Here is a 20,839-nt window from a genome sequence, read left to right as displayed (position 1 = left end):
CTTTGAGAATGACCCCATCTGAGTATAGAAAATTCTGCAACTGCTGACCTTTGTCTCCCTTAACTCTACTTTACCAACCTTATTAGCTAGACCACAAGAAGAATGCATATCTATTGAAAGTAGATACTTCTTAATAATGGCTTTTGAACATTACTGTACTAGGAAACCATGTTGACATATGATGGTTGATTCCCGATCTCTGCTTTTGGCAGGAACCACTAAGGGAAGATTGCAGAGAATTCAGTATTAATTACAGAAGCATGTTCATGTTAGTGGATAATTGTTTGCACCTGGAAAAACTCAATATCTAAAAAATTGAAGCTCACATGTTCACTCCGTAGCCAGCATTTATTTTTTCCTTCAATTGTGTGCATCTATGTGGTTCCCTCACTGACAGGAAAAGTGAGTCCTAAATTAAACAGAAACAGATGGAGGCACACAGAAATAAAACCAGTTTATGAACTAGTATATATTTCTCCCTAGCTCAACTTTGTGTTGCTTCATGAAGTTCATCTCCTATGATTGGAATAAGACGCTTCCACAAGCAGACAACAAATTGAAGAAAAAAAAAACAAAGAAAATTTCAAAGGATATATAGTCTCAACAAGGAGCCTTTGTATTTTTCTTAACAAGTACACCTACAATCCAAGCAAAAGACAAAAGTCGTGCTTATGATTTCTGATACATAACTTGTTATTTTCTTTTACGGGTTTGGCAACCAAATTTGTTTATGAAGTCACCCAAACTTACCCAAACAGCATACCGAAGAATTCGGTTAGCAATACAAATATATTGGACGACAAAAAACGAAGATTCCTCCCACACAATAGAATCACACAATGTTGGCTACAAGACAAAAATACCCAAGAAGAACAAAAGTGCATGACTAAGGGCAATATCACCCTAAAGCAGCACTCAAAAAACAACAAAAAATAGGAAAAATGGAGGACGGTGGAAACCCAATCTGTTGTAGAAAAATAAAGGTGTTTGATTAGCTTACCTCCAATCCGGTGGACGATTGCCGGAAAACTGAAGAGCACGATGGGGATTTGGACAAACCCATAGGGCAAACAAAGAGAGAACGCCGGAATCACACGACAGAGAATGGCGGAAACTCCCCTTGTGGGGGTGAAGGACAAATCACGCTGCGAACACCAGCGAGTGAATGGAGGAATTGCCGCGGAGGAAGCAAGAGCAGGCAAAAAAAAAAAAAACGCGGGAGAAGGCTCGTGGCCTTTTATATTAAAACGAAACGTACCGAGTGATTTCCGTTTTTTTGGAAAAAAATGTACGGGCGGTGGAATTTCACTCACCCGCCTGCCTAAATATGCGTCAAACGACACCTTGTTTAACGCGTAACCTGAGAGCTCAGACTTTCAAGCGGGTGGAATTTCACCCGTGCTCGAGTCTCATCCCCTCCCTCCGCTCGACTTTCCCCCTCATTTCGTCCCTCTGCCGCAGCTCCTCCTCTCCCTCGAAGAGTACTCTCGAACAGTCTGACCTGCATCTCTCAATAAGAGATCGTTTGATAACTCTGAACAAACGGACACGACATTCTGTTTATTATACTTTTGTCTTGTTTATATGGTTTTAGAATAAAACACCACATTTTTTATGTGCATTTGTTTTCTGTTTTATATGTTCTGTTTGATGTTTGATTTATGTTATATTTGTTTTGTATGTTTTGTCTTGTGTTTACATTTTTCATAGTTAGTTCTCTCAATTCTGTCTATTGTTTTATAGATAATTAGTAAACCCGTGACTCGGGCTTGGACTTGAACTCAAATAGACAAATAATCAGGTTACCAAGTCCATGAGTTTGCTTGGTCAAGTTTTAAAATAACCACAATGTAAATTATGGCAGTTGAATCGGGCGAGTTAAGGCTGAGTCAGGGTAGAGTAAGCTTTCACCTACTGTGTCGCGTTGTATCGAATAGACAGTGGCATTAATATCGTGTCCGTGTGATGTCAAAAATGCTGTCTTAGCTTCTTGAATTCGCGAACGCTCAGACTCCCGCCAAATTGGGGAGCCCATAGGCTCTCTCTCTCTACCGATTCGATCTTTCAGGCATAGATAGCCATTGGCGCGCTCTCCTTCTTCTCAGAAAGGAAGACCACCGAACGCTCCGCGCGCTTCACTCGCTTCCTCCCCTCACGTGGCCGATCGCTTCCCCAAAATGCAGTCATCTGCCTTCTCTTGACCTAGAGAGAGAGAGAGAGAGAGAGAGAGAGAGAGAGAGTTGTTTGCAGCCGATCTTGATAGTTTTGTTCTGCGGTCGGTCGGGAAATGGGGATCCCGGGCCTCCTCCCGCTGCTGAAATCAACTATGGTACCTACCCACATCAAGGAGTTTGCCGGCCAGTTCGTCGCTGTGGATACCTATTCGTGGCTCCACAAGGGGGCTCTGTCCTGCAGCATGGAACTCTGCAAGGGTCACAAGACTTACAGGTAATGGGAGCTCGATCTGTCTCTGTGTAATATCGATCGATAATTTAACATGAATCCTTCTTCCTTTGCGTGATCCTTTCCTCTCCTGATAGTTTTGGGGCGTATAAGTTTGCATGGTTCTGGTTCGTCTTTGTCTTCGTAACCTCCTTTTTACCGATAAATTGTTAGACTTCATCTTCGTTATAGCAGCTGGCGACCGAGTTGATAGCAACCTTGTCTTCTTGTTGTTGTTCTTATTAATTGCTTATGCGGCCGCCCCACTTTCTCCGTCTCAGCAAAAATGCGAAGGAAACAGACAGAAGGTTCACGATCTAATCTATCAGAAAAGAACTCGGAAAATAGGGAATCTACATTTTGTTATAATAATTACCAATTGCTTTGAAATTGTCAAGCGGGCAACTACCTGCAATAGAGTGATTACCGCGGTATTTTACGGATAAGGGCGGTTGTGGCTCTTCTTGTGTATTCTTTGTTCTGAATAATCGTGATAGAGTCGCCATTAGCTGGTCAAACAAACAGACAAATCTGCTATGGTAATATGCAGCCATAGCCAGCTTGGGTCTACAGGAAGTTTATTTTTCAGAAAAGCATAACCTCTTGTTCATGTTTATCGCGATTTGTTTACTGCTTTCAATTGCAATTGAGTCCAAAATGATTGGACCACTTTCAGAACCATTTCTTCATTTCGTAGCTTCTTAAAAATTGCGTCCCATAAACTTGAAAACTTCAAAGAAACATACTTCCAAGTGTTTTCTGCTGAACTGAGGCCCCATTAAATTAATTATGATTATCTATGGATTGTACAAAATCATTCTCAAGATGTTTAACCAGAAAATTTGTTGTCGCTTAACATTTTAGTGAAAAAACTTCTGGTTTTGATTGCTTTAAAAGTGCATCGGAGCAACAAAAGTACCTCAGAGCAAGAATATTCCTTAAGGAACGGAACACAGTTGAAAGGAAACAGGTATGTCAAGCACAAGAAAACAACATATAATCCCTACCAACTATGTTCCAGCTATCACAGAGGTGCAAGTGTGGGTGTGAGCAGCGTGAGGATACATACATACATACATATATATAAATATAAATATATATATATATCATAGTCACAAAAAATACATTTTTTTTCAAAAAAACGCGATCAATTAAATTGGTGTTTAAAACTTTAAAGAAATGCGTTTTTTTGAAAAGAATGTTAAAAATGTTTTTAATGCATTTAGTTTGTGTGTTTTTTTTTTCATTTTTTTAAATGCCAAACAGTTTTTTTTTTCATTTTCTATTTTTTATTTGTTGTAAATCTACTTATCTTTTGATGTTTGTGTTATTAGTTTCTCACTTATTTTATTTTTCTCCTTTTTTAGTTTTTTTAATTTTTAAAAAGTTTGCCATATTTTTCCTATATTGTTCCCGTTTTTTTCAAGCTCACTGTATTATACCTGAGAAAAACTTCGCTGTTTAAAACTTCAAAACGTTATTTGTGACTAGTGTATATATATATATATATATATAGAGAGATATTAACGGTTGACAATTAAAACGCTATGGGTTCTACCAGTAATTCAACCAAAAGAAAAAAAGGCAAATTGTATGGCCACATTTTTGAAGAGTCCATGTTACTTAGCTTCCAACTTCTAAGCCTCTAACCTCTCAGTAATGTAAAAAAAAATGTTTTTAATAGCCTAAAAGTAAAATCTGAAGGTTTACTTGTTTCTCAATTAGTTTCTCACTTTTCAGTTTTCATCTTCTCTATTCAATTTCTATTTTGTTTCTCATTTTTTTCTCTCTTCTCTTCCAATGCAACTTTTAGTCACATCCCATTTGTTGTTTACTTGTAATGCATTCCACACCTCATACTTCTTGAACTTTAGAATGCCTTATCTCTCTTCTATTTTCCATATTTTTGTTCACTTTTGGCAACTTGTGTAAATTCTTTACCTACATGTTCTCTCTCTTTTTTTTTGGTTTTTTTTTTCTGAAGGCTTGCAAACCATAAATTATGTACATGATAATATTACATTAGGAGGTCATCATCTCGTTTTATTTTTGTAGTTAAAACTTAAAAAATTTTCAACAGTGATATAACATCAAGCTGAAATGTCTAAAATCTGGCATGTTGGATCATGTTCTTAGTCAGCCATCTTATTTGATAAATTGCATGTTGCTTTATAAAAAAATGGTCATTATATTCTTGTGCTATTATTATTTCATATAACATCGATCACACGCCTCCACAGACCAGAATATTACCAGGTGAGATCCTCCTTAAATGGTAATATAGTGGCTTAAACTTTAGAGGATAAAACACTGGCTTCTGGATTACATTGTTTCTACTGCTTGCATTAGCTATTTGATCATGCTATTGAATTTAATTTGGCTAATTTTTGGATGCACAGGCATATTGATTACTGCATGCATAGAGTTAATCTATTGCGGCACAATGGTGTTAAACCTATTCTTGTATTTGATGGTGGACTTCTTCCAATGAAGGCTGAGCAGGAGTCCAAGCGATTAAAGTATGGTTATCAGAACCTGCTGAAATCATTCTTCTCCCCAATACTTGCAAATTGTGTTAAAAGATTCCATTGGCCAATGCTTGTTTTTTCAGGAAGTTACTTTACTGGTAACCCTTTGGCTTCTTGTGCAACGAAGAAGATTCTCATGCGTGCCTTCTTTCATCACTTGATGTTCTTAGTAAATCTTAACTTGATTAAGATGTTTCTTTTGCACATACATTACCTTCTTGCTTTCTCTTTTCAGTGGAAATGATTTTGTAAACCTGAAGAAGGGGAAGTTGGTTATGGTGGTCCTCAAAATTTTTTTGATGTGGTAGTACTATACTACCATGTCACTGGCAGTACACTACCAGCTGAAAGATACTTTGGTTGGTACTATACTACCATGTCACTAACAGACTGTATACTACGAGTTCAAAAGATATTTTGGTTTCTGATCCTTTTTTCTAACTTATTTAATACCATTTTTTGTATTTATGATTTCAATTGTATGTTTTACCAGGCAGCATGTAGATAGTCCAAAAACATCTTTAGCTGGTCTATTTAGACTTTTAGATACATAATATTAAAAATAAGGTCTGTTTTACACTATATCAGTGATGGAGATTGATTTTTTATCTTTTTAATCATTCGAGCATTATAATATAGCAATAACATTTCTAAAGTCTTATAGTAATTATTTGCTTTTTGTTCATTGCCCACAAATAAATGTACATGTATGTGTATGGATGTCACGTTCTAAATGTTCACATGCTCCACATGACATTCAGATTAACATGACAGTACTTTGTTTTGGATACTGCCCCCAAGGATATTTGTCTCAAATCTTCAATGCATACAACTACTGTCCCAAATATTCTCTAGTTAGTCAAAAGAATTCAAATGAGCTGACTTTACTTCTCTTGATACTGTAAATGTGCTCATTCTTGTTCTTCTGATAATCTGAAACTTTTGAAATTTGCAACCATGTGCTGGGTATTGCATTTTTTTTGAATCTTATGTTGTTTCAAGAAATTCAATGCAAACAAAATTCTTTTGAAAAAAATTAACCATGTAATGAAAATATTTCATGATTTTTTTTTTTAGGAAAACATGGTATTCCTAAACCTTTTGACAATTATAGCTTCTGTTACTGTTGTACTAGTACCATATCATGTTTATGCAACTTAACCATCTTCAGTAACCAGATGCTACACTAATTTTAGGGGGGCCTCTGAGAGTCTGAATTAGGAATGGAGAATTCAGTTGGATCTTAAAACATTGGCAACCTGATGGCTCTTAGATACATTGCGGAAGTAAGCCGTCCGTCTTTTATTCTTTCAGCATTAGAGTCCACAGAGAATCAAAGATCTTTCAATTACTGATTGTGCTATATCAGTTATAGCGAATGATGTTGCCTTTAGTAGTATCAGCTAAATTTTTTCTAGTGCACAAAAGTAAGTTTTCCTGTTTCCAGAATTTTCTTTTATTTTAAAAGTAAGAACTATAAAAATGATAAGAATTCCTAAATTTAAAATCTTTTGGAAGTGAGCTTTTCTAGAGACCACAAGTTAATCTCGTCTATGTTTTGAAAGTTGTAAATGTATGTACTTAATAATTAAGAAGTCTTGCAGAGATATATTAGGTAGACTAATAACAACTTTTTGTGTATAGATATGTTAATTTCTTCTTAGATTATTAGGTCAACCAAAGTGATTTGGAAGGGGTTGAAATGAAGTAGCATGACTGATGTAGCTGTGATTATAAACTTTTCAGAGATGGTAGTCATGCATTTCATTGTAGGCTAAATTCCATGGAGGTCGAAAGCAAGAGTAGTTTAGGCTTGGGTCACAGCAATCAGGCAGCCAATTGCCTGTATGAGGCCATTTCAGAACTTTCCAATTGGTTGCTAGTCTGAATAAGAAACCTGCAAATGGGTTTTGAATAAAATATCTAGTGCGTTTCTCTTGATGGAGGGGTGAATAAAATGAATTACAATAGACTCTAGTAGGTGAAAAACCTAAGAACTCATTGCTTTTTGCCATTGGTGCCTGCAGATGGTGATATCCCAGTCATGTCTTGGAGCACATTTTATGTTGACAGTAGAACCCCTTTTATTATATTGAGAGACCAAGGCTTATTTACTAAGCTAATAAAAAACAAGAAGGTTTGCTTATCCCCAGTTTATAATTTTAAGTTAGACAAGTTTTTTGATGGAAGCTGAAAAAGTCTTCTACTTGTAGCTTTTCATTTTGCAAACAAGATGTTTCTGAGCAACTGGAGGTAGCAATCTTGGTTTCATTATGATTGCATGATCTTTTCTAAGTGAGTAGCTCTTGCTTTGTAGTTGCGATGCTTCACTAGTGCTTTCCCTTTCGTAGCTATCAAATTCATTTTTTAAGCAAGCATTTGTATCATTAGCTTTTCGGATTGGCATTTATTCCAGACTCCATCTCAGATATGCATATTTTTGCATACTTTTGCAGGTCAAGGAAGGAAAACCTTGAGCGTGCCATCCAGCACGAGTCCTCTGGCAATCTAAATGCAGCTTTTGAATGCTACCAGAAAGCTGTTGATATTTCACCTTCAATTGCAGTTGAACTAATCCAGGTGATATTTCTGTTCTGGACATGATCATTGTCAAGACATCTTGTCAAGATCTGTTTTAGACTCTCTCCTTTCCAAGTCCAAAATCCTATGCTGTTGAGTGTTAGGGTATCCCTTCTAATTTTTCTTATTTGTTATTCCTCTTCAGTCATCTGAAATCAAACTTGGTTCTTTTCCTTTCCTTGTTCTGCGAAGTCCTTTGTGTCACCTTCTTTTATTCAGACTCTTCAGACCAGAATTGTGGTCTGTTTTACAAAATTTCTGATCATGTGAAACCAACAGAATCATCACGTATCTATAAGACAGTCTGAGCATCAGTTTCCGGCCCATCATTGTTGAGGGCTGTGATCTTGCAAAGGGAAAAAATGAAAGGGAGACCAATCTTCAAATACAAAAATAACTATTACTCTTTGGCCTGATTGCTGATGTCTCTTTGGATTGTGTATGAACAATAATTTCTTTTTGTTTTGTGCCCTTGAAACCTTTCTCATTCTCGGTTTTTTTTCTTCTATCTTTGATCATGGATTTTTCATCTTTGCCTTCGAACTTCTCAAATTTCCTGAATCAGCTTGTGTTTGAAAAATTCAATAATTTCAATCGCTTGACTTGAAAAGGCATATCATTCCTTTTATCAATGGATGGACTAGTTCTAGTTTTGCCGCTTATCACATAGCGAGAAAAACAATGATAAAGTGGTTCTCTAACAAATTATTTTGGAACCCTAAGTACATCACTTGGATAAGAAGAAATTAGGCCTTGCTCACGTATATTACCTCAACTTTCCCTCAAGAAGTGTTCGTGGCAATCTCGGATGATTGCTCTACAATAAGTTATTAGACAAGTTAGTTTAAAGTTTTAAACCTATTCTTAGACATTGGAAGCAAGAATTTTATATCCTGAGTGTGAATTTGAAGAAGGGATCTCAATTCTATATCTATTATATAAGGCTATCCTTATTTTCTTGGTTTTGAGGTGGACACAAAGAACCATATCCTAACAAATATGCACATCATTCGTTAAGCAGAGCAAGGAGATTGCAAGCCCCGGATTGCTACAACACAAATTGGTGAAATTGAGTATTTGTGAAGTCACTTACATAAATGCAGGTCAGGTAGGAGATCCCAATGAGGCAAGAATAGATTTAGGCTATTGTTGTATCTTCGGGAGAATCTAGTGTGTTGAAGCAATGGAAAACAAAAGCTGTTGCTACTTCAAATTCCTTTTAAAATATAGATCTATAGTTGCTGACACTGTGGAGGCTACGTGGATTAGGCATTTGTTGATTGGATTGGAACCTATCTTTTGTTATGCAATAATGAAGTCCTATAATCATTTGCCTCAATCTCATGCATCATAGTTTCATAAAACATAGTAAGATAGATCAATATTTCATTAAAAGTTGAAGATAAGAAGCTTGAGCCTCACTTCATTTATACTGGAAACCAAATAATTGATCTATTCATGAAAGGGCTGATAAAAAACAGCTTTTGGTGTCTTACGGACAAGTTGTTAACAATTCAAGACATGTACAACTTGAGGAGATGTGTTAAGACTACTTGGGTTTGAACCCAGAGTTGATACAGATCCAGAAATGGCATGTATTGGGTAACTTTATTCATTGGATATGATTGTGATTTGTTTATATGTTCGGGGCATTATTCTCCTATTTCCTATCTTGTATAATGCATCTTATAACAGAACAAAATTAGATGGGAACATAAATGGATCAGATAAAAATCTGATAACTGGTCTTGTTTTGAATCTGTTTGGTGGGATCTAACAAGATTCTGGATCCAGGTCCTAATCAGATACAGATTTGGTATGCTGTTCTTTAACTAAATCTAAATTCGAGTCAAATGTCTGAGTGACATCCAATAAAGATTTGACCTAATTAAATATAGGTTTTAGATCTTATGAGAGTTGGACCATGAGCTGGACTGGAGACAAGCAGACTAGAACCACTGACATTTGCCACATGGTAAACCACTGCCTTTCCAGCCTCCCCAACCATACACAATAACTCTCCCTGATCACAGCTTAGAACTTTCCTCATATCGTGCTCTCCAAAAGGCAACTCTTCCCAAAACAAAAGATGCTGATTTTAATTCTTAATTGGTTTTAAAAGATAGCGTTAGAGCCCGACTACATAAAATCTGATTAAGCCAACTTTGGTAAAGATTAGATCTGACCCAAATCCTGATCCTTTACATGCTTAAAATTATAACATATCCTGAGATTGAGAGTACTGACTTTGTGTTGTGTGCCTCGCCTCCTGTTCTTCTCAATATTTTCTGCTCAACCAGATTATGGTGACTAATCTTCATAAATCCATTGTTCATTACACTGCATTGTCTTTATCTTTTTGTGCTTTTGATAAAATTTTGGCTTTTTATCTTTCAATTGAATTTCTATGATAGCTTCACTTTTCTATAAAATCAAGGTCCTTAAACTAATAATATTTTAGTAAGACGTCTCTCTTGTTTTTACTTACATGGTTGCATCTTGTAGGTGCTAAGGCAAGAAAAGGTTGAGTACATTGTTGCTCCATATGAAGCTGATGCACAAATGGCATTCTTGTCTATTAATGAACGAGTTGAGGCTATCATCACAGAGGATTCAGACTTAATTCCATTTGGCTGCACCAAAGTAGCTATCACTTCTTGAGACTTAATGGTTTATTTTGGGGATGGTAGTCATTTGTTCTGATAGAACAATATGGTGGTACTTGCCACTGAGTATAGGTCCTGACTATTTTTTTGTGAATTCAGATTATCTTCAAGATGGACAAGTATGGTGATGGTCTCCTTTTTCAGCATGAGAAACTTCAACAGAATAGGGAATTGAACTTTATTGGATTCACAAAGCAAATGCTTCTTGAGATGTGTATTTTAAGTGGGTGTGATTATCTCCAGTCGCTGCCTGGTATGGGTCCAAAAAGAGCCCATGCAATGGTTCAAAGGCTTAAATGCCACAAAAAGGTACTGGTACATCTAAGATATTCTTAAAGAATGATCGAACAACAAAGCGGCTCCATTAATGTGTTTTTTTTCTTTCTTTTCAAATTCCATGCTGGGTGCTGTTCAAAACTTCAAATATAGACACATTTGCTGCTGGCAATGCCGTTCAGGCTTTAAGGCATTTTAAGGCCTCTCAGGTCCATTTAGATTAGTAGGTTGTGTTTTATAGATTGATTGAAAAAGCCATAGTGTGGCTTTTCATTAAAATGACTACTATCACTATTTGGCACAATACGAAAATGATTGAATTTTCATGGAAAACCAATGATTAGGATCTCCAGTTATCATGAGCTCTTTATGTATAAATACTATAGAAGAAAACTTAATTCCTGTCCAATTAAATAGGAATAAATTTTGGTAGACCCCAAAAAACATGGAAGTAGCAATTACTATGATGACTGTTTCATAAAAATCCCTGTTGCATCTGGCCAGGCAACTTTTTTCACTTGATAATTTGTCACTTGACATGGGAAAGCAAAGATTTGGGTATCTTCTGAATGGTGATTCCTTCATGGATAAAGAATAATTCCTGTTCATTCAAGCTGGAACATGTTGTTCCTAATTTTTGATGGATTCTGGTATAAAATAAACTGGCATTCTTACAGTATCTAACTTTTGGGCATGGTCTAATTGCTTACTACTGATCCAATTTCCATGAAGATATGCATGTGTAATCAGCAGTCAAAAGCATGCTTATGCCCTACATCGCCTCCTTCTCGACTAGGCTGGGCGGGCACTCAAGTCAAAGAATAATCTTTTTTCTCCTTCTTTTCTTCTTCGTCTACTTTTCTTTCTTCACTTTTTTCATTCCGTTTGTTTTTCTCCTTTTTCTTCTCCTTCTTCCTCTTTTTTTTTTTCAAATTTACTGTTTTTGGCCCGCCTAGGAGCCATCTAGGCCTTTCTGAAGGTTCACCATCCAGGTAAACCTAGTACTTTTGAGTCTTTGACTACTACTTCAAGCATTCGTCTTTCTCTTCTCGTTTTTTTTGAAAGCGGATCTGCTTGCCCAGGCATCTCAGCCATTGATGCAACTGCTAGTGTGCTGCAGTCAGTGTATTGCATCAAGTACACAGACAGCCAATTAATGGTTTGATGCCTGGACCCTCTCAAGGTTGCCCACTGGGCAACCTGATCTCTCTTTCCTCTTTCTTGCTCTAAGTTTCTCAAAGGCAACAAACATCTTGCCAGATCCTCAAATTTTAGGGAAAGTTTTGTCACCCATTGAATATATTGTGGACTTCCATGGTTTAACATTTTGGACTTTTTGTATTCTACTTTATTTGTTCATCAATACCTAGGACATGCTGGCTAATGAAGCGTTCAACATCTCCAGATATGGTGCATGAATGAGCACATATTCTTGTGAACATCCCACATGCTTGTGTAAATTGTTGGACTTGTGGCCCTAAGATATTTGTTTTCTTTGTTGAGTCTGAACTGAGTGAATGAATTTTTAATTTATATGTGGAGACCTTTTTTTAGTCTTGTTTGAACTTGGGTGTGTATTTGGGTACATCCACCACTAATTAATTGCTCCTTCTCATTCATCTCCTTTACAGATTATTAAGCATTTGAGGTACAACGGTATGTCGGTTCCACCTTCCTATGAAGAAGACTTCAAAAAGGCAATTTGGACATTTCGACATCAACGTGTCTACGACCCTTCCACTGAAGACATAGTGCATTTATCTGAACCACCTGCTGAACTTGATCTTGACCTGGAATTTTTAGGACCATATCCTTGGTTAGATCTCATTTTCTTATAGTCACATGATGTTGTACCTGAACAATCTTTCATTTCCGAATCTTCTTATTTTCTTTCTTAACTATGTAAACAATAATGCCCCAGAACATAGCCAAGGGGATAGCAAGAGGCGAACTTGATCCATTCACTAAAGTGCCATTTCAGGTACTCTGTCTTATTTGCTGTGCTCCATTCTATAACCTTCTGAGGAAGTTCATATGCTGTCATCCTTCGTTTGTGAATTGACAAGTACTAATGGTGTTTTAACTTCTGTGTTTTTTTAACTGACAACTCTGTGATGCTTGAAGCTAAATCATATACCTCTAGAGGTAATGAAGCAGGAAATGATAGGCAGAATAGTGAATATAAACTATGTTTTGCTTTCTGTGTTGCAGTTGGTGGTTATCTGTTCTATGAGGTTCTCAAATGATATTTTCTGTTATCCTTTGGAAAATGGAGAAGATTTATTTCCATGCTGATGGTTTGATGGATTGCCATATGCCTAACTTCTATCATATGACCTAGGATCTTGACTGCTTTAGACCTAACATCCCCATAAAATGAGCTTGCAGTATAATCCTCTATATAGCATTGAGATGAGGATAATGATTCATTACCATGAAGTGAATGATATGCTTCTTCACTGCCACTCTTTTCTCTGAACTTACATATTTCAGAAAGAATACATGATCAACTTCATTCAGGGAACCTTTCAGATGCACAAGTATATATGGTTAAACTACATTTAGTGGATCTTTGTTTGAGTCTGTGTTTATTCATTCTCTTTGGAAATTCGAGACAGAAATGATGTCTCAGTCCATAAAGAGCTTCTTTTGTCTTAACTTGGAAGGCTTTGTTCCTTTACATGGGTGTCTATTATGATTTGTGAAGCCTTTCTTATGTGCAATGCCAAATCTGTACTTAATATATTGGAATATGATATCCCCTCCCCTAGATATATTAAAAGCATTACATGATTAACTACGAATAGTTGTATAAAAAGTTCGGTTTCATTGGTAAGGATTTGTATTGGAAGCCTGTCACTTTTTCAAAATCTACAGTGTCACCTTCCTGCCACTATCGTATGTGTTTCGGCTTGTCCATTGCTGCATCCATTTGTGTCTTTGTAGATCATTCAAGAGGGAAGATTCAGAAAATAACTGTTATGAATTCTAGTATTTTTAGCACAAGCAACCTGTTCTTGCAACAACTTTCATGAGCCAGTGCCTGTAACTTTATAGTTCATAAGAAAAAAAAAAGCAAGTTTTTCTTGTAATTGTGGATTGTTACTCTTCAGCAAGCCTAACTTTATAATGTTAGTCTTTAAAATCTTGTTCTTTTATTTCCATTATTTTGCTTGTTGGTGCTATGTACCTTCCTTGCACTGAATTAGCAGTTCTATTTACCAGTTTGCACTGTATTTATAATAGAAGGGCTGGATCTTGAATATATTCACTGAAAAAACTTTCTTTCTCGGCAACCCACTGTTTGTATGTGGCCTTTTTCTCCAAATGAAGAGTCACCTAGTTTTCATCTTAGACAGATGCAGTTGTACATCTTCTCAGGCATCTAAACGGTGATTGTTATATGAATGCTCCTGCTTAGCTTGTCAATGTACCAAATTGATATGTGTTTTAACCATTGAGAGGAATCATTAAAATTTTTTTACTTGTCCTCTTAGTACATTTACTTTGTTGACATGCAGGGGGAAATGAGACAGGGCCTTGACAAATATATAGTTAAAGCATTTCAACCTCAACTAAAGAAACAAATGGTTTTGCCTGTGCAGAAAAATGTTATGACGAACTATTTCTGTATCCTTCTAAAATTGCTTTCCTTGTTAGATTTTTGTTTCATGCACTAAGAGAGGATTATGTCAAGGACACAGAGATAGGTCAATATCAATACTTTTGATCTTAGATTCATTTGCCTGATTTCATGGATGGGTAGATTATGTATCAATTATTTGAATGTCATAAGTGCAACAAGTTGAAGATGAGTCATAAACTGCAGACTAACTCCTGAGAATTGGAATTGATTTATGTCTCAGACAACCCAAAGATTGTCGTATGAGTTATGGATATTCTTGTTTTCCGTATTACCTCTTCTGCTACACTGTTTAGAAAGTTGTTTGTGAAAAATAGAATTTAAGTCTTAATAGGAATAATAGAACTTGTTGATTTTGTTGAAACCTACTGCAGGTCATGCATGTTAGAAGGCTCCTCTATCTGATACTAGAGTCAATTAACAAGTACAAACGTGCATACTATAGCGTACATGCATTCATGTGTATACACCATAGTCACAGAAAACAGTTAACCACGTTTTTTGTTGAAAAAAATGTGAAAAAAACGTGATAAATTAAATGGCCGTTTAAAACTAAAAAACCACATTTTTTTGAAAAAAATATTAAAAACGAAAAAATGCATTTTTATCACGTTTTTTTTTTGCTTTTTTTTCACTTTTTCACTTTTTTTAATGCCAAAAAGTTTTTTTTTTCATTTTCTATTTTTTATTTGTTACAAATCTACTTATCTTTTGATGTTTGTGTTATTAGTTTCTCACCTACTTCATTTTCCCCCCGTTTTAGTTTTTTTTAAATTTTTAAAAATTTACCTTATTTTTCCCGTTCTTTTCAAGCTCGGCGTATTATACCCGAGAAAAACATCGCTCTTTAAAACTACAAGATGTTATTTGTGACTATGGTATACACAATGCGTAATATGTACATAATTGTATATATAGTATTAGTTACATACATGCATATACTTGCACCTGCTGGTTCATACATGTGGTAGCATTTAATTCATGGCTCATACTATATCCGCCATTCCGAACATCTCTTTTTATGTCCAGATATTTACATAATTGACCTAAGAAAATTGATACCTCATGTGCTATTGATTTCAATCCTTTCTGGGATAGACACAAAATATTAGATGATCACACTTTCTAAAAAAGGAAGAATGTGTACCGGATTGTTCCGTGCTTATTTTATATCTCATGTGCTATTGATTTCAATCCTTTCTGGGATAGACACAAAATATTAGATGATCTCACTTTCTAAAAAAGGAAGAATGTGTACCAGATTGTTCCATGCTTAGTTTCTTGTTCAACTTTAATGCTCATTTATTTACCAAGGTTTAGCATCAGTTGAAGCAAAAAGGAAATTCAAGGCCCCTCGGATTAGATGTAAGCAGAATGAGGAGCTAGAAGAATCTTCTCAAAACACTGATGATCATCTGTCTAATACTTCTGACCTAACTAGACAGCAAACAAGCGGTACTAATTGTATCTTCAAGCAGCCTTTAGTTGAACTGAAAAGCATCAAATCAAGAGGACATTTCAACCATTCTGCATTTACATCAAGGGTGAGCCGGACTTTTTCTCCCTTTATTTTACTTACATGGTTGAGTCATATTTGTTCCATCATAGGCTACTATAAAATGCACTAAGACAAATTAAAGGAAGCATGGTTTATATAACAGATAGAAGACATTATTGGTGCAAAAGATGAAATTTTGGATCTTGCTGGAACCGGTATGTTCTTATAGGCTCTCCTCCTTTACATTAACTATTTTTCTTTGCTGTCAGCATGGTTTTTCGCACATATTAATCAGGAAGTTTGTTTATGTCATGAAGATCTTCAGTCAAATAATTTAGAAATAGAAAAATGCAAAATTTGATTTTTTACTAATTTTCTTACAAAATCGTTGATGAAGATTCAATATAGTTATTAAAATATCAAAAGAGACATCAAAAAACTTACAAATACATTAAAAACATTTTTTTTCTCAAACGAATGGGAAAAACATAAAAAAAGAGATAAATGTGATATTTTCATTTTGGCATTTTTTTTCAAAATATTGTGAACTTCTTTTTTTTGTTTTCCTTATTTTCTCCAGTTTTTGAGAAAAGGAAAAAATCATGATGTCTGAGAGTCTGCAATGCTGTTTTTAAGTAAGGCTTCAGTTTAATGCGTTTAACATTTGCATCCTTTCCATTGAAGGGAAAACAAAGGAGGTGAAGTCTAAATTTGGTGCCCCAGTTACTCCAGATTCTAATATGTCAACACAACAGTTTCTCACTTCAAAATGTGCTCCACCTTCAACAATTGAAGAGTCACATGTGCATAAGAGTGTATCAGATGAATTTGCCATTAAGGAAAAACAATTAAAGAGGAAGGTCATCACGAGAAGTCCTTATTTCACTGCCGATTTATCAGATGAAAATTGTGGCGTTTTGAACACAGGGCATAACATAGATGAAGAATGTGCCGAGAAGATGATAAAGCCTAACCCTGCACATAAAATTCGGAAAGTATGGCTTTTTTCTGAACTTATTTTTGTTAAATATCGAATGGATTCTGGTGTAACCGCTCTAATCTGTGTTCTTGTGCATAATATGGCTTCTTTTTTTTTTCCAAGAGCTTGGCCAGGGCCACGTGCAGGCAAACAGATCATTCTCTGAACACAGCAAGTAAGATCTAAGACCCCTCTTTTCGATGGTGCAAATTTATCTCATTTTTTAATGTCTGATAGTTGGATTCATTGCATGAGTAAAGCATATCTTATTTGGATATTTTTTCCCTCATAGGCTCATACAACATGGATTTGTTGAGCAGAAAAGGAAATGCAGGCATTTTCTTTAGAGACCATTCAAAATAGATTAATATATCACTGATGTCATGCCTTTAGCAGAATCGTAATTCATGTTGGGAAGCCTTAATTGTTGCAATCCTTGCTGTTTCTCCAGAGTACTGAGATGAGTCCTGAAGGGAAAGTGATGCATGCGTCTTTGTTTTTTCTTTGAAGAACTTCCACTTTCAACCTCACAATCTATATAACACACCACATTTTTCAAAAAACACATGCATGCAGGTTTTGCAAACAATATCTATCTATCTATCGATTAACCAAGCTATAATTCTGTCAAAAGAAATGAAAATTGTCAGTGGCTGCATCCCAAACTGCTGGCTTTTTGAAAAGTCCGTGTTACTTAGCTGACAGTTGGCTTCCTACTATGCAAAACACAAATTCTAAGTTTATGTTTGTTTTCATGTGAAAATGTCTTTGAACTAGTCTATCGATGCATATAGTACCGCCCATAGTCGCTTGTCAGGTTAAACCTTTAAGTAATGAGAAAAACAAAAAACTGCTGACTTGTACTCACTGGATCAAGATCAGTTATCCAAACCCAAACCGAAATACTGGATCCAACTAAATGTACACATGGATACACAAAAAATTTACTTTCATGCCTACAAAGTACAAACACATGCATGTATTTGTGTTTTGCTCGAGTCCCCAGTGCTTATTTCAATCTAAGTCTATATAACCAGAACTGATCTGGATAGTTGTGGAACTTCTGAAATATGGGGTAGTATCTGCATTTATTCAATATACATGGCTGTAAAATTTGGTTGATCATGGGACTGTGAAATGTACATGGTGAAGGACGGGAAATATGGCATATTGGATGAAAATCAAAGGTATGGGGAGCCTATGACATTGATCTCATTAGATGTCATGCATCTTGGGCAACTTGTTTGAGATGAAGGTTTTTAGTCGTTAACTTATCATTTCCTTTTCAAATATAGGGAAGGTTGAGGTGTTCCAACTTTGAAGTATAGCTTAATAAAAGTGCTTTGTTTATAGGTGATCAAGTCAGCAACCATTTAGTGCAGCAAATTTCATGTAACAAGAGCCTGCCATGTGATATTTCACATTTGGAAGAATATTCCTACATAGCAGAAAAATCAATGGAAAGATTTCTTTCAATTATGTCTTCATTCAAAGGGAAGGCATCAGGCTGTCGTGCCAGTGGCCTTCGTCCACCCCTTAAAGATGTGAAAAATGCTTGTCAAATTATGTAAGCATCCTCATTTACTGTTGTTTTGACCAAAGAAACACAAATATGATTGTCTGACTACTATGATGTTCATTTATCTGAAGGAAAAATGTCGGGTCTCAGGATTTCAGCAAGTTCATGTACGTTCCAAAGCACCAAAAACCTTTTCGGAATGGCTTAGAAAAAATGATGTTACAGTGACATATATGCTGACTTCACAGCCTCTCAGATTCTTTTTGGTTGCTGCACGCAGCCTAGAGCATACAACCTAAAGTATGACTACGAAGTCCTAACCTATGGGGTTGGAGAGCAGATCTGCTAATTCTGTAACTCCATTTTGTTGAGGGTTCCTGGCCAGCGGTCACAATTTTAGTTTTTTCTCTTGATGAATTGTATCTCTTATTTTTGTATACGCTTGACGAGACGTTGAGGGCCATGCCTCAGCAACCTTGGGTGACTAAAAAAGTCATCATTGTATGTATGTTCCATTTTTTCAGTCCTGATCTGCTGTGCATTTAAGAAACAATGTAAAGATATCTTAAACTGGTCTATCTGCCATACCTGTCAAAATTTTATGTCAAGAAAAGAAACGAATTTTATTTGCCATAATGATTACCCAAGAGTAGGTTTCCTATACACTTGATCATGCATGAGTTTGCAATCTTTATAATCAATAGGCAAATGTGTTTGTGTTTATTCATTTTCTGATTGGCATGTAAAAAAATTGATCCGTCAGCAACTCATCATGCTTCAGACATGTCCATATCTTTATTTTTGTGTATCCAATTCCTCTCTGACAGGCAGTAAAAAGGATCTGCAAGCCATCGGTCCTTCATGTGCTTTAACTAGGATGGTCTTGCTAGGCCCATGGGGCATGGTCGTGTCTTACTTTAGCAAGCTCAGCCTGCAGCTTGAAGATGTTAGTACTTACATTCTAGGTGATTCAGACTAACTTGAAGGTTCTACTCGTTTCAATTTTCTTCCCAAGTGAGAGATAAAAGTTGTTTGGTTATACGTAAGATTCCTTTTTTTCAATTATTAGTGAATTGTAATCCTTTTGGAAATTAGGAAAAGAGGATCCCGAGCTGTGATGGCCAAATGTCGTCCCTGCTCTCCAATGAGGGAGTCGACGGGAGCGTTGTCCCATCCTTGCTGTTCAGTGAGGGGCAACGGTTAACATTTGAACCCCTTCGCTGAACGACGAGGGTGTAGATGACACACACCACTGTGACATCTCGCTGTCCAGCGAGGGGCAACGTGATGCGACCTCCTGGCTGAGGCTGTGGTGAGGCCTGCCGCAGCTAGAGGCAGCGCACCTCCCAGGACCACACGCTGGACTGTTACAAGATTTCAGGGAAGCTATCTCCCAGATACAACAACAACCTCAGTCGGACAAACGAAGCAGCATTATCCAAAAAGTACACTGCTACATTAGTAGCTAGAGGGAGCCTCGTGGGGCACTCCATGCAGTTTGCCCACGGTTTCTTGGAAGGCCTCTGCTACGCCTACTAATCTACTAATGTAGCAGTGTACTTCTTGGAAGATCTCTGCTACTAATATATATATAAGATGGAGAAATCTTCTTGCTTCCCACAGCACACTATCTACTGCATTGCATCGATAAGTATTTAACCATGCCTGCACAATGTAATGCACCGGATGTCTATGCAACCACAGAGGTAGCTGGCTAATTTCTATATATATATACACACACACATATTTGCACCTGCTTATATGGGAAATCCTCCGACTATCTTGGACTCTGTCTAGGTGCAAATGTGTGTGTGTGTATATATATATATATAGAAATTAGCCAGCTACCTCTGTGGTTGCATAGACATCCGGTGCATTACATTGTGCAGGCATGGTTAAATACTTCGATGCAATGCAGTAGATAGTGTGCTGTGAGAAGCAAGAAGATTTCTCCATCTTATATATATATATATATATATATATATATATATATATATATATATATATATATATATATATATATATATATATATATATATATATATATATATATATATATATATATATAGAGAGAGAGAGAGAGAGAGAGAGAGAGATTCATATACGTTCTAGATTATATGTTCTATGTAGCGCTCCTTTATTTAATTTGTAAATAATTAATTTACTAAAGAAATCCCAAGTGTAATATGAGGTCCTTTTCTAGAATTAGGATTCAAAGAATTTTGATATGCGCGAGGCTTTGGAACAGAACTATGGAATATAATCGTCAAAGGAGTTAGAAATATATAACGCATAGATGAACTAGGTGCCACCTAGCTATAGCGCATTTAATGTATTTGCAAGAGTTAGATAATAATTAAGGTGGAAATTTAGTGGTAAATAAGGATTATCTCACTAGTGGATGACAAAGGCTTCTAAGACTGAGGCTTGAGGAGCAGGACGGCTGACAGCATGAGATAAAAGGCCAGATGGGCAAACTTTTGCTTAATAGAAGCTTCGTTAGGAATTGATTTTATGCTCGAGGCCTCATTGATTAATTGGTCCTTTCAGTGCTCTAAGACTTTATAATACCTGAAAAGAAGAAAGTGAATGAAATACCCTCAAATTCCCCAGTTTATGGATTTTTTTTTTTTTGGAGAATTAGTACATGCGATGTGTTGGGCTATTGTATACAGCCAATCTACAAATATATCTGTTAGAATAATATT

The 20,839-nt window shown here is 36.2% G+C and overlaps 1 protein-coding gene across 2 annotated transcripts; it reads left to right on the top strand.

The window, feature by feature from the left end:
- Positions 1-2,022: 2,022 nt before the first annotated feature.
- LOC116263837 (exonuclease 1) lies at positions 2,023-18,792 on the top strand. 2 transcript variants are annotated; one of them, XM_050080385.1, is made up of 15 exons: positions 4,861-4,961; positions 6,998-7,107; positions 7,184-7,265; positions 7,427-7,550; positions 10,056-10,193; positions 10,316-10,525; positions 12,124-12,300; positions 12,402-12,473; positions 14,014-14,122; positions 15,450-15,679; positions 15,797-15,848; positions 16,318-16,628; positions 16,736-16,787; positions 17,966-18,179; positions 18,263-18,792. In XM_050080385.1, the coding sequence occupies exons 3-15, from the start codon at positions 7,252-7,254 to the stop codon at positions 18,357-18,359; spliced, it is 1,800 nt and encodes a 599-aa protein (XP_049936342.1). In that variant the 5' UTR covers positions 4,861-4,961; positions 6,998-7,107; positions 7,184-7,251; the 3' UTR covers positions 18,360-18,792. The 2 variants fall into 2 exon arrangements, with proteins under 2 accessions (XP_049936341.1, XP_049936342.1); XM_050080384.1 differs by lacking the exons at positions 6,998-7,107; positions 7,184-7,265 and adding an exon at positions 2,023-2,448 and having other exon boundaries at positions 4,842-4,961.
- The last annotated feature ends 2,047 nt before the right edge of the window (positions 18,793-20,839 follow it).

Source organism: Nymphaea colorata, chromosome 11 (assembly GCF_008831285.2).
Source record: "Nymphaea colorata isolate Beijing-Zhang1983 chromosome 11, ASM883128v2, whole genome shotgun sequence".
In the NCBI taxonomy this organism is placed as follows: Eukaryota; Viridiplantae; Streptophyta; class Magnoliopsida; order Nymphaeales; family Nymphaeaceae; genus Nymphaea; species Nymphaea colorata.
The sequence above is the reverse complement of the archived record's forward strand: the minus strand, read 5'-3'. Positions and strand labels throughout refer to the sequence as shown.